Source organism: Elgaria multicarinata, chromosome 20, assembly GCF_023053635.1.
Source record: "Elgaria multicarinata webbii isolate HBS135686 ecotype San Diego chromosome 20, rElgMul1.1.pri, whole genome shotgun sequence".
Classification (NCBI taxonomy): domain Eukaryota; kingdom Metazoa; phylum Chordata; class Lepidosauria; order Squamata; family Anguidae; genus Elgaria; species Elgaria multicarinata.
In genome coordinates, this window is record NC_086190.1 from 3,370,204 (window position 1) to 3,386,522 (window position 16,319).

A 16,319-nucleotide genomic window follows, 5' to 3' on the forward strand; every position below is an offset into this window, starting at 1 on the left:
GCACTGTGCCCCATCTGCCACTTTTCCTGGCTACTCACTAGTAATTCTGGTAGCCAGGAAAAGCTGCGGACCGGTCTACACGCCCGCGGTCTGGGGCTCAGCCCAAGACTGCAGGAAATACCGGGCCACAAGTAGTGCCAGTTACCCCAAGCCAAGGGAGGGTGGACCCCTGCCTGAGCCCGGGATCCCCTGTGCATCATCTGGACACACAGGGGCGAGCCCAGGGCTCGCTCCGGGCTGAACCCTGGTCTAGCAATGGCCTTAGTGGCACTATAGATTTTCTTGCTTGTTTCCTCTTGTAGGAACTTCTCATGGGTGCATCCCTCATTGCACTGTAGATATGGTAGGGAAATGTGCCCACTCTGCCCAGGAAACTGAGAAATGCCCCTGATTTTCTGGAGCTGTGGTGCAGTTAGTACTGAACTGAAACTTCTCAGAAGACCTTTTTTCTTCTCCCCCTCCCCCATCCATCAAAGGCAGCTACTTCAGGCAAGACTGTCCTCTATTTTCACGGTAGTTGTCCTGTCCCATGCCAGATACACAATACCCCAAGATGAGGCCAGGTACAGTGCACTGTGGCCAAGAGACAAAATGGTGGCCAGGTTGCCAATCAGGTTGTGTGTATGTGTGTTTTTAAGGGTGTGTGTGTGTGAAAGAAGCTGTGCTACTGCCACCACTCATGATGAACCCACCCCTGAGGAACTGTCAGGAGAATCCCTCCCTCCCCCCCCAAGAAATTTGGTGAAACGATGCCCACAAAGAGAAGGGGGGATTTTAAGAGAAAGCAAAATGGAACTGGTCATTTTGGTTTTGAGCAGCCCCAGCAGAAATGAGTTTGCAAAGTAAATTTTATTTCATTTTTTGGGGTAGGCCGTGCCCCCCATTTGCTCCACATTTTCTGTTGGGTGATGCTTCATCGAACATGGATTATTTGTGGTAGCAGGGGAGGCATTTTGGATGACAAGTCTACATTTTCGAAAGCATTATCTTGTTTGATCCTGTGACCCAATATACCTTCTTCTCCATCCCTCTAATTTATACCATGTGCCTAAAAAAATTTGTGTGTACGCTATACTTTTGCCCTTACTAATTCCACAACTACGAAGAAACAGGGAAAATCTAGTACACAACGGGAAAAGTCCTTTTTATAGCCCCCTTCTGTTCTCAGAAGGCATTTTTATAACTACACATTTATTAATCCCGATGTATAATCGATTATTACAAACCAATATAAAGTAATCACATCAAGCAACAAAGCAAAAAAAAAAAAAATGAAAGTTGTCCATTGCGACATTTCAAATTAATCTGAAACATGCTTAATCTTAGTTCCTCCTGCACCATCTCTGTAGGCATCCAATTTCAGCCCTGCTGTGATAAGCATCTCATGTAACTGTAGTAATCTAAAATAGTTTTCCTTTTTAAATAAAAAAATAACCAAGGGTGTGATAAATTAATGTTGATGAACATGTTTGAGGTTTGCAATACTTTTCATTTAAACCTGACATTTACATTTCATTTACACTAGCAAGTCGCTGAGTGGTCTACAAATGCCAGAAACAAATTATATATATATATATAAAAATAAAAATTAGCATTGGATAGATGGCTGTGATCACAGCAGGGGTGCCATTGGTTAGTGTGGGCAGGACCTTGCTAGCGAGTGATTTGGGGATGTTCTTTAAAAAAAAAATGGCGGAAGAGAAAGTACGTACCAGGGAATAGCGTTTGCCCTGCCCCCAGGAAGTAAAACAGACTTCGGCTGGTCAGCAGGAGATTTCAAACCATTTCTCAGACACAAAGGCCACCGGGATTAGATGCCGGTCAGAAGAGGAGGGTCTACAGCAAACAGAAAAATCGACTTGCACGTGGCAGTAGGTGATATTCAGCAAGCATGCCTAGATAGGCCTGTAGCCCCAAATCAGCTGTTATCGTATTGTATTTGGAGGGGGGCGAATAAATGTTAAAATAATGCTTTGAGTGTTTTTTTACTGGTTTCTTGTGGGCGAGCGCTTTGCCAAGAGGGGAATGACCTTTTTTTGGGGGGGGGGAAATCTCTCCCCTCTTTCGCCTTTCTTTTGTTCAGGTCTACATGTTAACTAGAGCCTTAGTGGTTACGCTGATGGATCTCAGATACATGCCTGAAAAATAAATGCATCTTTCTGATGTCCTGATTTCATTCTTCCCCAATGGGAATTGCAGACACTATCAAGGCCTGCTGTAGAATCCACCTTACGTTGTGCCGATGGATTTGGCTGAGCCAGGCCAATGGCATGTTTTACCTTCCAATTTCCAAAGCCAAAAGGCTAACGACGTTGGGCCAGATTTGAAAGAACTCCACGGAGACCAATAATTCACAACAAAGCATCACCTTAAGACAAAAATCAGAATTAAAAAAAAATGTAATGAACCCTTTCTAGCCAATGCATACCTGCCAGGAAATAATACAGAGAGAGGACTATAATGGAAACGCAGTGACATGAAAGAGTTTGCCACGGTTCACAGATACAACAGGAAAACACACACACAACCACACGTGTATAAAAACACACCCAACCATGACCCCATGGATGATCATTCTGGCACTGGTTGGCTGGGGCTCATGTTAAAAACACACAAACACACAAGTAACAGATACACAATGAAATGGTTTTAAAAATCGTGCCAGTTATCTGCCTGCCAGAAAGCCCATAAAGTTGACCTCTTGGCCAATATCCAGGGCACTGTCACAGATTTCTAAAGATTATTAGTATCTTCATCATCATCATCATCATCATCATCATCATCATCCATGCACTCTTTCTACCATTTTCTTTTTGCTTGTGCTTTGGAAAGGGAGCCTGAAGAATTATTATCCCCTTCAGCTTAGTTCTAAATACAGATCCCATCCCCAAGAATGGGGTCTCAGAATGTTAGAGTGAGGTTCTATTCTGTCCCCCGTGCTGTTCAACATCTATATGAAGCCGTTGGGTGAGGTCATTAGGGGTTTTGGGATTGGGTGCCATCAGTATGCTGATGATACTCAGCTCTACTTCTCCTTGTCGTCGGAGTCAGCCGGGGCTGTGAAGATGCTGGACCAGTGCCTGGAGGAGGCTGTAATGGGCTGGATGAGGGCCAATAAACTGAAGCTGAATCCTGATAAGACGGAAGCTCTGTGGATTGGTGGTTCCCGAGTCCGGGAATTGGGTAAGTGACCTGTTCTGGAGGAGGTGGCGCTCCCTCTGAAGGAGCAGGTGCGTAGCTTGGGAGTACTCCTAGATCCATCATTGTCACTGGAGGCCCAGGTGGACTCTGAGGCATGGAGTCCTTGGGGCCAGCTTCGGCTGATCCGCCAGCTACGGCCTTTCCTGGACAGGGACAACCTAGCCACAGTAGTGCATGCACTGGTAACTTCTCGATTAGACTACTGCAATGCACTCTATGTGGGGCTGCCCTTGAAGACGACGTGGAAGTTGCAGCTGGTGCAGAATGTAGCTGCTAGACTGCTGGCGGGCACGTCTTACAGAGACCACATAACATCTTAAAGGAACTGCACTGGCTGCCTGTACGCTTCCAGTCAGAATTCAAGGTGCTGGTAATGACGTTTAAAGCCCCAAACGGCTTGGGACCTCGATACTTGAGAGAGCGCCTCTCCTTACATGTGCCTGCCCAAGACCTTAGATCTGTTGGAGGAGCCCTTCTCCACATCCCACCAATGCAACGTATACGTTATGATGGGACAAGGGAGAGGGCCTTCTCTGTGGTGGCACCCCAACTGTGGAATGCCCTCCCCTTGGAGGCCCGATTGGCACCAACATTGATTGCATTTTGACGCCAAGTAAAAAAATGGCTTTTTAACAAAGCCTTTGATGGTTAAACTCACTGGCACATTGTTTTAACTGTTTTAACTGCATCTTTTGCTTTTAAATTATATATTGTTTTAAACTGGATCATGGTTTAATTTGTTTTTAACTGTGCATACTTATTGTTTTATACTGTATGTTTTTATCTGTACGCTGCCCTATCTTAGTGATATAGGGTGGGATATAAATATTTTAAATAAATAATTAAAATAAATAAAAACATAAAAAGTCCTACAACTTGTTTCCTTTTTTTCCCCCTTGCTGTCTAAACATCCATAGGATGGTGTCCTTGATTGGGTTGCTACTAGATTATATTCTGAGCATGCAGGTCATTCCTGGTTGAAAATCATTAACCCTCTGAACCCTGTCTTGAGGGACTGTGGTTCCTCAAACCAAGGTGTGGGATGGGGGAAGCCTGGAACGTCTCTAAAAACATGCAAAGTGTGTTTGCAGTGATTGTGCTCTGACTACGATGGTGGTGGGGGTCATACAGACAAGACCTAATTCTAACATTACCTTTGTGACATGGTTCCTGTTCCCCAGGGGCCAACTCCCATGTTGCATCTGTAACATCAAATTCTGGATTATGTGGGTTGTTTTGCAATTGTTCAGGTAAGTGATTTTAAACCCTGGATTGAATTGTCTTAACCCACCCACCCCATTTAGATGGCCATGTCGATTTGTGAAGCACACAACTAACATTTACATTGTATTTTATATCAGTTTTTATACGGCTGTTTTATACTTTGAATGACTTTAATTTCTGTGAACCGCCCAGAGAGCTTTGGCTATTGGACAGTATAAAAACGCAATAAATAAATAAATAAATAAAATTTCTGTCTCCCAGCCATCCAATTGCTGGTCCATGCTTTCAAACTGCTTCTACCACCTTGAACTACCACCACCACAAAACCACCAATTCGGATTTAAAACCTGAGCATGCACACATCGGCATTTTAAACTGATTTAAATCATGACACCCTCATGGTTGCAGGAATAACATGCAGTGCTGATCTATGCATTGATGGTTGGCCTCTAGCTGCAGCACTGAACTTCTGCATGGGAAGCAAGTTGATCAACCTCCCATATATATACGTGATGAAGAATTTCAACCTTTTCCAGTGCAAAATGGGAGTCAACCATGGAAGAAGAGCAACAACACTGCAAAAGTAGCATGTCAATTGATCTAAAAAGAAACATGGTATATGGATGAAGCAGGGTCATGTTGGCCCGTAGTGGCTTTTAAAGGAAGGACCAACAAGAAGCAACGGTTCTGTGAACAATGGAGGAAGTGAGAGTGGGACGTTCAAGAGTGCACCCAATGAACTAGAACATAACCCTCAAAACTTCAACCACTTAGGCCATAGCTAGACCTCAGGTTTATCCCAGGATTGTCCTGGGGTCAAACCTGTTCATCTAAGTGCCACACAGGGCATCCAGCGCTCAAGCAGGAATGAACCCGGGATGATCCTGGGATAAACCTTAGGTCTAGCTACGGCCTTAGTTGAGGAGTCCCTGAATCGAGACAAGGGGAGGTTCTAGAAGGTTCTAGAGAGAAGCTCTGCCTTCCCTAGAAACTGTTCATATCTACTAAGAAGGTGAGCTGCATGTGGAGAGTCATGATTTAAACTTCAAACACACACACACACACACAGGCTCAGTTCAGACAACACATTAGTCAACACAGTGTGAAAACTCCACTCAATGGTTGAATTTTTAGGAGGTACTCCCCACACATGTTCTAACTCCACCGTTGTGTGGCTGTAGGCCACCATGGAGTTGAGTAAAATCCATCATGTTGGTTGATTGACAGTTCCTCCACCCTCTCTCCTCCACTGGTCCTACCAATGTATCCCATCAGCCATTGCTGTGAAAAAACAATCCCGGCGGCTCTCCTAGAGCGGCACTCCCTCCTTTCAACGCTCTTGCCAGAGAACTCTGTAGCCAGTGGGAAAAGTCAGCTCAACCCAATGGAAAACTCCACGGAGCTCACCACACAACATGCAACACAATGGCTGTGCAGAAATTCTCCTCTGCACCACATTGCTATTCTGCATGGAGTGCTTCCCCCCCCCCACAAAAAAAATTCCACTGTCACATGGAATTTTCCTGCCAGAAAACACATTTCTCAACAGTGCTGTAAAAACTCCACCATGGTGTTCTAAAGCCACACTTAAGTGACAGGAAGCCAGATTCCGGCTGGACATCAGGAAAAACTTCCTGACTGTTAGAGCAGTACGACAATGGAACCAGTTACCTAGGGAGGTTGTGGGCTCTCTCACACTGGAGGCATTCAAGAGGCAGCTGGACAACCACCTGTCAGGGATGCTTTAGGGTGGATTCCTACAGTGAGCAGGGGGTGGGACTCCATGGCCTTGTAGGCCCCTTCCAACTCTGCTAGTCTATGATTCTATTTTGAGAAACGTGTTGTCTGAACTGAACTGCACACACACAAATATCACAACACTAACGATGCCCTCAAAGTGAAATGCAATTGGGTCATCAGCATGCTGGACTTCCATGGTGAAAAAGGCAACTTTGTTAACAATCAGTATTTTGTCGGATATGCGTCCCAGACCCAGACAGACAACAGATATACAGACCTGGGATGAAAACCTCAATGTTCCACATTATTATACTGTACTCTCCTTCCCTCCCATATTCAAGATGATGCAATTCCAAGGTGGGTAAGGGAGATTTTTCACACGCTCTCACATTAACCATCTTATTTGCAAGACTTAGCTCAACATGAGTTAGAACCGCCCGACCAAATCTCTAGCATGAGGTATAGTGTGTGTGTGTGTGTGTGTGTGTGTGTGTGTGTGTTATCTATGGTTGCCACCGAGATCCCCTACAAGTTGAGAAAAAGAAACAACTGGAGGATTTCTGATGTGGGGGAAAAATCTACAAGGGGATAACACACTCAAGTCTTACACAGAGAAAAGGTCTTAATTAAGCATCTTAATATGGACATGTATGTATTTATCACAGCTTGGAACATGTTAGAGAAATAACATGATCTGATGAACTAGATTAAAAGATAAGGAGACTGTTGAAGGACTTCAAATAAATAGACAAAATTAGTAGTGGGCAAGTGAGGGATTCCCAGGGGTCATTCTCACAGACCCATGGCCCCCCTCCCTGTATGGGCTGCACTGGGGGAAGGGGATATATTCCTATATGTTTTGAATTGCCAGTTTGTACCATCAAAATGCAGTGAGTCCTAAACAGCTAAACACAGCTTGCTAGGAAGCTAAATACAACACTTTTAGTGCTCTGTAACCACTATGGAGTGCCATTTTATTTCTAAAATAATGGTTCTTAGGGGGACACATTGGGGGCAATGGGAGCCTGGGCCGCTAGAGAAATAAACAATCCTGGGGGGAAATATTTATGGGAGGTTGTGTTTTGTTTGGGTTTTTTGGTTCCTGGTTTAGCAACTGGGGATGTTCCACACCACCTGAGATTAATCAGTGAATAGAGGACCACGTGGTAGCTCAGCTGCTGACCACATGTTTAAGCCCAGCATTATCATCGTTTCACCGTTACTCAGTAGGCCAACCGCCCTGTGGTTCACAACTGTCTGCATTCACCCTGAGTTACATTGATTGGCTTGTGAGATCAGAGAGGGAGTCCTCAACTTGCTGGATTGGTCCTAGGACACAGTCAAACTGGGTTGGTGTGCCAGGAAAGAGGCCTTGACTCAATTCTCAGCTCCTCCTAACTGCATTACAGGAAGCCCACTATGGGCCTGTTAAAATCCTATTTCTAAATGAAGAGGTGGTAACATTTCCTGATGGATTATGGCCCACCAAGGACCAAACTGAGTTGGTTGCCACACAATTTTTGCCACGCCAGGTTTGGGCACATTTGGCTGTTGCCACATGGAGAAGGGACACCTACACACGTACAGACAGCCATCTTTGCTCTAGTGCTGTGAATGTCAATACATGTGCGTCATTCTGTGATCGCTGCACAGGGTGTACACAGAGATGAGCATGGGGACTTTCAACCATGGTGTAGGAGGAAGCTGATGGAGTGACAACCAATGGAACATACACATCGCCTGGCTGGCTGTAACTGAAATGTTGACAGCTTTTCTCCACCGAGAAACAGAATGATATGGGAGCTGCCATTTAAGACATTCCCCTCAGGGCAAAAACAACTCCATTACTATGCTGGTATCAGCAACATAATCCAATATCCATCCAAGGGAGATGAACAGCCACAGACTGAGTGTCTAAAGTTCTACTGCCTCACCTATTTCCATTGAAGGATGTCTTATAATCCCCTGGCGGAAGTATCGTCTCCTCGGCGTACATGGGCACTGGTGTCCTCACACACTCATGGGAGCACTGTAGTGTTTCGTTGTAGGCCGTGAATATGTCCAAGTTACTGGACACTCTGGCCGGGGTGAAATCTGTCAGGTTCTGACAACTTTCTTCCTGCTGGTTAATTTTCCGCTGGTGACTGTTCCTTCTTGTGTTCCCACTTTGCGCACAGCTGCAGACAACAACAACAACAACAAAAGAACAAGGAGGCAGATTAAAACAGGGATGGCCAACTGGTAGGGCTTATTGGTGACATTGCAGAAGTCATGATCATGGAGCCAATGCTGTTGTGACCATGTAGGACACCCCAAGTTCCTTGGATGAAAACGTGGGATAAAAATGTAAATCATTAAATAAGACCATGGTTAGGAGAGGAAACACCAGCTTGTTTCCTGAAAGAGAATACTCTATTGTCCACGGCTAATCAGAGCTGTGATTAATAATAATACGTGGGATAAAAATGTAAATCATTAAATAAGACCATGGTTAGGAGAGGAAACACCGGCTTGTTTCCTGAAAGAGAATACTCTATTGTCCACGGCTAATCAGAGCTGTGATTAATAATAATAATAATAATAATAATAATAATAATAATAATAAATTTATTTATTTATTTGTTATATTTGTCCCTCTGGATCGAGGCGGGGTACAACACAAATATAAAAACACATACAAATAATTCAAACGTTTAAAACCAGTGCATCATTAAAAGCAGCACCCCATTAAAAAAAGGCATCTTAAAATTCAGCTGGGTAGGCCTGCCGGAAGAGATCTGTCTTTATGGCTTTCTTAAATTCTGGAAGACTGTTAAGTTGATGAATCTCTCCCGGCTGGCCATTCCACAAACTGGGAGGGGCAGAAGAAAAGGACCTCTGGGTAATAGTGGTCAGCCTTGTTTTTGTTGGCTGGAGTAGATTCTTCCCAGAGGACCTGAGTGTGCGGGGCGGATTGTACGGGAGGAGGCAATTCCACAGGTAGCCTGGACCCAAACCATGTAGGGCTTTAAATCAAATCGAATGATCACTCAGTGGCCTCAATCAAGCAATTAGATTTCAGATAGTTTATGCATGCATTTATGTATCGAGCATAAGCCAATTAGAAATGTAAATGGGGAACTTCATAATTAAGGGAAGATTATTGATGTTAAGTGGTGTGTCCATGTATGCAAAAACACAGTTCTTGGTATTTGCAAAGATATATATTTTTAGAGTGCTTAACACACTTTCCAACTTGCCAGAAGCCCAAATTCTCCCTGTTTTACTAGATACATGATTATTTCCCCTTTCGGTTTGGTTATTGTTCCTCCTGCTCACTCAGCCTTGCATTCCAATGGATTCTCATTTAAGTAGGGGAAATTTTAATTAATTCCAGAATTGGAGCATGTACACTCTCCATCCGCATTCAGTTTCTGCAGTTCTTCTGTGTCTTTTATTCCCTCTGCTTTATAGAATCCAACATGCACATTCATAGAACAATGTGAATCAAGATACTTTTATGTGGTGTTTTACTGAGGCATGTGCACTTGTGCAAATTCATAAAACACCACACACACACACACAAGGTTTTGATACAACTGTGCATATAATATTACTTCTATATTGGTGTTCTGTTTTTGCAGTGAACATACATGGACAAATTGATGCAATCATTCACACACACACACACACACACACACACACACATCAGCAGTTTATCTTTTTTGCAATGCTTAATCAACATGCATATATTCACATTGGTAATATACAGAGGGCGGAGACACACAAATGAACAGAGGTAACAGAAAGCTACACTCAATGGCATTTACACGGGACACTCTACAAAAAGTGCAAATAAATAAATAGATAGAACAATGGGGGAATAATAATTAGAAACGGATCTATTTGTTTCATTTACACATTTCATTTATGTGTCCATTTATTACATTTCTATATCACCCAATAGTCAAAGCTATTGAACAGAGTTCATGGTCTCATTCAGAAGTCTGCTGTGTCCTGATTTTCTGAGGATACACATTTTCTAATGCACCGAATCCACTTCAGAAACAAAGCGAGGAAATTGTTTACTCCAAAATATGGGAAGAAATACAGATGTGGATAATTTAGGAAGCAGCCCTAGCAATGAAGTTGAATTTGTGTCCCTTAGGGTCTCTGTCACCAGGCACAAAACCATCCATGTCATGGTGAATAATATTGTTGTAATCACCAATAAAAGCAAGGACAATAATTTCCCAGGTGTGGATGTGGACTCAAACACAATTTGCGGTTGTTAGGCCATGTAACATCCTTGCCATAGGGTTCCAAGTTGGCGATGTGATTAAATGTGGATGTGAATTTGGTTTTTGCTCACGAAACAGGTGAGCATGCCCAGTTTGATGCCCTGAGTAACCACAAGTATGTCGCTGGGGAAAATATTCACAAATGGTCAAACAGGTGCTTGCGTTCTTCTTGTTCCCAATTGCCAGTTCGATTTGCAGATATATCCTAATCAGCCCCACTTCAACCTATGTGTGATGTGAGAAGCCATGGGATGATGGGCACATCTAGACCTGGCGAGATTCCGGGGATCACCCTGGGATCATCCCTGTGCATCCACATGATGCACAGGGGATCCCAGGGGCAGGGAGGAATGATCCCTCCCTTTCCCCGTGATAGCCGGGATGGCTTTAATCCCAGCTTTTCCTGCGGTCTCAGGACCATCCCGAGACCGTGGGACATGTGAGCAGCCATCCCAGTGTCTTCCCAGCTCCTCGTGAGCTCTTCAGGAGCTCTGTGCCCATTGGGGGTGGATGAGAGGGCAAGTTTTTGTTTGTTTGTTTGTTTTTAAAAATACCTCTTTGAAGGAGGGCTCCTGCACTCAATCTTCAATTAAAAACAAAAACAAAAAACAAAATGGTGGCCGCAACATCGTCCATCCTCCCGGGATGACGGACGCTGCATGTAGACTGAGGGGGAGGATTTTGCGATCACCGTATCGCGAGATCCTCTCTCCACCCCCTTGGGGTAGACATGCCCAATGTTCATAGAATCCCCATTCGTCCATCCCTAAATCCAATTTGAGCAACAAAAGAATAGTATCTGAAAAAAATGGGACCATGTTAAAAATGTGTGCACACATGACTTGGGAGAAAGCTGTGTACAATGGGAAAACGAGCACACACAGAAATGTACATTTTGAAAGAAACACAAAAGAAAACCTGTGTGCTGAAATATGCATTAATTTGTTGGATGGGAGAGGGGTTTACAGCCCAATATGTCCTCAACTCAGAATGCATTTGCAGTGGAAATCAGAGAACTCCTATGAATGTACAGATCCCTAGGGATCTCTAATGGACCATTCCCAGAATGCTTTGTCGGAAGATATGGCGGCGAAACTGGGAAAGCACTGATCTACATTTTCTAGCATAGGAGTTTGGCTTTAACCAAACTTCTGTTGACTGGAGCAAACACACCCTCCCAAATTAATCAATAGAAGTACACGTCTGTCTTCTACTTGGGAAAGAGAGAGAGAGAGAGAGAGAGAAAGAGAGTTTGGGATGTGAAATGTTGGATTACCGTATTTTTTCGATTGTAAGATGCCATCGATTGTAAGACGCACACTAATTTCAGTACCACCAACAGAAAAACAACAACGCTAAGACACACCCGTGATTCTAAGATGCACCTCGTTTTTAGAGATGTTTATATGGGGGAAAAAGTGTGTCTTAGAATTGAAGAAATACAGTAATTCCACCTCAGTGGAACCCATCCCTGCAATTCTACTTCCAGAACAGGAACTCATGCAGTGTTGCAACAGAAGCCTACTTAGACTCTGTTTTCGTTTGTTTGTTTTTCTTTCTCTTGCATTATAACGAGAAGATGTTGAATGCTCAAAACTGATACAGAAAGAGAGTGGAATTACACACACACACACACACACAGAGAGAGAGAGAGAGAGAGAGAGAGAGAGATGTTGGAAATGGGGATGTCAAAAGAATCTGTCTGGGGTGTGGACTTTGCTGGGTTTTCAGCAACTCCCCCACACACACACATCAGCACGCTTACTCAGGATCTGTTCTGACTTTATGTGCACCAAGTCAGGCCAGTTTACACATTTTCCAGGTTTGTTTTCTTTTTCTGTTCAATATAAAGTTTCAGGTGCAATTTGTGGCTGGAATTTGCTTCATTTGTGCCAATTATGGCTGGAATTTGCTAATTATGGCTGGAATTTGCACAGATGAAACAAATTGTGCACACACTTTGTGCCACTGCGTATTGACAAGGTGGGGAAGCAAAAAGTTCCTGGGTTTCATGAAAAGTCTGCAGCCTGGCTCGCAAATGCATGCCAACCTGAATAGGCAGATCTGTTAGGCCCTCAAATGGACGGACAAAGGACCCTTCAAAGGACAGACATCCCTAGTTGGAAAGAAGAAACACTAGAGGAGTGACTCATACAGAGGGGCAACAACTGATTGGACTCATAGGAATTAACCAAACTTGTGATTTGGGGGGAAAATGCAAACGTGGGAGAGAAAAAAACAGGTAATAACCCCAGTTATTGTAAGAGGTTTCTCTTAACGTTTAGTTGAAAACTGCTTCCCTGCAATTTCCACCTGGGTCCTTGTGGGCGTCAATGCACTTGTAGGGAAGGATATTCCAGGAAGACATAGGGCATGTCTAGATGGCTGTTTATCCCGGGGATCACCCCGGGATCATCCCTGTGTGTCCACATGACGCACAGGGGATCCCAGGGGCAGGGAGGGATGATCCCTCCATTTCCCCGGGATAACGGGCACCACTTTTATCCTGACTTTTCCTGCGGTCTCGGGATGATCCCGAAACCGTGGGAGGTGTGGGCTGCCATCCCAGTTTCGTCCCTGTTCCTCATGAGTAACTGCGAGGAGCTGGGAGTTGGGCACTGGGCACAGAAATCCTCAGGAGCTCTGTGCCCATCGGGGGTTGGGGGGGGAGCAGGAGGTCTTTTTTTAAAAAAATAAACATATGTTTTTCGTAGGAGCGCTCCTGCACTCAGTCCTGATATTAAAAAAAAATGGCAGGCATGATGTCCTCTTCCTTCCGGGACATCATGCACATGTGTAGACTGAGGGGGAGGATTTCACAATCATTGTATTGCGAGATCACCCCCTCCACCCCCCACCCCCCATCGTCTAGCCATGGCCATAGTTATCAACACGTCCATTTGGTAGCACAGCATTCCCAGGGATATTTGATGAGGACTTACGCTGAGAAATGTCTTAGTGAAGGGAGAGAGTTTCAGAAAATCCTCTCTGGCTTCACCCAGGGCTTGGTCTTTAATTCCTTTTGACAAGCCATGGGATGGTGATCTCGCGGATGACTTTCCAATTCACTTGCTGCCTCTGTATCAGATTCAGCCCCATCACCCAGGCAAATTATGCTACGAAATGCCACAGATTTGAAGCTTTTAGGGAACATATTTTCTGAGCAGACCAGAGGCCTGAACGCTCTTTCCAAGGAAAGCAATGCCGCACGGCCCAGAAACGCCTCCCTCCCTCCCAGAGGTGCCGTCACATTATTACAGCAAGAAAGAGCTGACCTCAAAGTAGGTCAATTGGAATAGGAAAATAGGTAACGGCAGGGATGCCTGGAGCAACGACGTAACCTATTTGACTATATGAATAGCTGATGGGGATGAAGAAAGGAGAGCAAATGGATGGGAATACAGAAACTCGGAGATACGGAACATGTAAAACAGGCTCCTGCTTGCCAGTCCCTCCAGAGCTGCGTCCCCCATTCCCAGGGCAGTTTTTGCATGTGCCACAAGAGACATCCAAGTTAGGGCTGTGCTCCACTCCAATTCGGATCCCCGAATCGGGAGCGGAGCAACCCAATCCGGAACTGCTAAATTTGGATTTGAATCGGGTCTATGGACCTTCGGATTGAAGCAAAGTGGTTCGCTTCATTTCAGATCGCTTCGCCTTGATCCGGAGCTCCGGATGCCATTTTGAGCGTTTTTTCCCATTGATTTGTATTGGGCGAAAAAACGCCTACAACTTCCTTAATTTTAAAGATAGAGCCCTGAAAATTACTGATTGCTCATTGGGGGTCATTTGTGTAGATCTTCAGAAATATCCGTTCAACAGTTGGGTTGCAATTAATTTTTATTTAATGGGTAAAAGCAGGAGGGGGAAATAAGCCTTTTTCAGCATTGATAGATAGCTTCATCTCCCAATCGTGCTTTTAAGTGATCACCCCATGTGAAGCATCCTCCAATCCCAATGTTGGAGGTGGGGACTAAGCCAGAAGCACACAGAGAAACTTTTCTTTCTCTGTCTTCATGGGGTAGGACTTCGGTCAGTGAGGAGTGAAATTTTCTGGAGCTGTGTTTGAAGGAGATAGTTGGAAATAGTTTTTAAAATTCCCCCAAAATCAGGGCATGATTTGATTTCCTTCAAAGTGGTCATGCCTAAGGTCCTATGTGGAAGCTATCATGGTGCCCGGTTACATGTGTGTATCTTGAAAAACGACGAAGATAACTGCATTTCTGTAAATGGGGGAAAATCTTTTAAAAATTCCCCAAAAATTAGGGCATGATCTGATTTCCTTCAAAGTGGCCATGCCTAAGATCCTATGTGGAAGCTGTCATGGTGCCCAGCTACATGTGTGTATCTTAAAAAATAATGGAGATAACTGCATTTCTGTTAATGGGGGAAAAATATTTTTCAAAGTGGCCATGACTATCTATTTAGACGCTATCATGGTGCCCATTTTCATGTTTCTAACATGAAAACTAAAAAAGTTATACATTTGCAATGCAAGTCTATGTGGGGGGGAAATGGAGCTCCGGATCCAGAGTGGAGTGGAGGCAGATCAACCCGAAGTGGAGTGGACCGATCCGAAAGGTCCGGAGCAGATTGGGGGGTCCGTGCACAGCCAAGTACACGGACTACTCCAAGTATGTCAGGGGAAATGGATGAACTGAGAAATGCCCAAAGGGCCCAGAGAAGAGGCTGCCCACTGTGCCTCCGCTTGATTCACTGAGCATTTCACCTTCCCTCCTTCCAATCAGCTCCCAGTTGGGTGTTGTCCTGAAATGCGGGTTATGCGACCGTTCAGCTGCTCCCAATGCAGAGAGACAGCAAGGCGATCTCCTCTCACAGGAGGCTGCCCAGTGCTTCTCTGTATGATCCACTGCACTGCTGTATTCATGGAGACATCCTGACTACAACATCCAGTCAGCCTTTTTTACCCCACCCCGACCTGCGTTTTCTAACATCTTGCCTGATGAAGAGATCTGCTCATTTTGCCCGTGGCCTTTGATTTAGCCTAATAAAAGTATTACACTATATGGATTTTGGAACTTTTCCCATGGCCAACATGGCTGCCTTTGTTTTTTGTGTCTCTGTATGATTCACTGCTCTGACCTCGCTTCCTTCCCATTCAGGCTGGGGAGAAGTTACTCTGCCCCAGCTCTGAAACAGTTGTGACAGGAACATTCAGAGAATCAGAGTTGCTACCTCTTGCTTCCTCAGACACAGGGCAATGCCCGTTACATCTCCAATTGAAGAGGCACCAACAACGGCCAGCAGATGTAGTTATGGCCATCATTTTGGATGGCTTGAAAGGGGGTCTGGAAAAATTCCTGGAGGAGGAGAAGGCTATCAATGGCTACTAGTCCTGATAGCTATGTGCTACCTCCAGTATCAGAGGCAGTAAGCCTATGTAAACTATTGGGAACATGAGCAAGAAGGTGTTGGTTATACTTGTTTCTTGCTTGTGGTTTCCCCAGGGCAGCTGATTAGCCACTGCTGTCCTAGATGGACCTCAGTCTGATCCAGCAGGGCTCTTCTGATGCTCTTAACTCCTGGATGGCTCACCCTGTCCCACTAGATTTTGTTTTTTGGCCTCCTTCCTCTTTCCCCACTATCTTTTGTGAAGAGCAAGTCTCTAGACACAAGGGTACTTCCAAAATGTTGGACATTTGCAAGGGTTCCAAGGCTAGCAGAGGTCCCATCACCCCAACAATGCTGCCATTTCCACTTCGCTCAGAGTATCCAGGAAGACTGGATGCAGACGACAAGCATGTTCTGTTTGCATACCCTGCCTCTTCTGGGTTAAAGGAGTCCATTGAGGGTGCCAGGCCTGAGGGGCTCCCCAAATCCTGGAGCCAGTGCTGTCCATACATGCCACATAGC

The 16,319-nt window shown here is 44.7% G+C and overlaps 1 protein-coding gene across 1 annotated transcript in view; it reads right to left on the minus strand.

Moving 5' to 3' along the window:
* Positions 1–1,763: 1,763 nt before the first annotated feature.
* The window catches only part of AJAP1 (adherens junctions associated protein 1), a 132,917-nt gene continuing 118,361 nt past the window's right edge, over positions 1,764–16,319 (minus strand). The window contains exons 4-5 of the mRNA XM_063145292.1: positions 8,100–8,342; positions 1,764–1,836 (exon numbers count right to left, since the gene is read on the minus strand). Coding sequence (XP_063001362.1) covers positions 1,764–1,836; positions 8,100–8,342 — 316 coding nt within the window. The remainder of the gene's footprint in view (positions 1,837–8,099; positions 8,343–16,319) is intronic.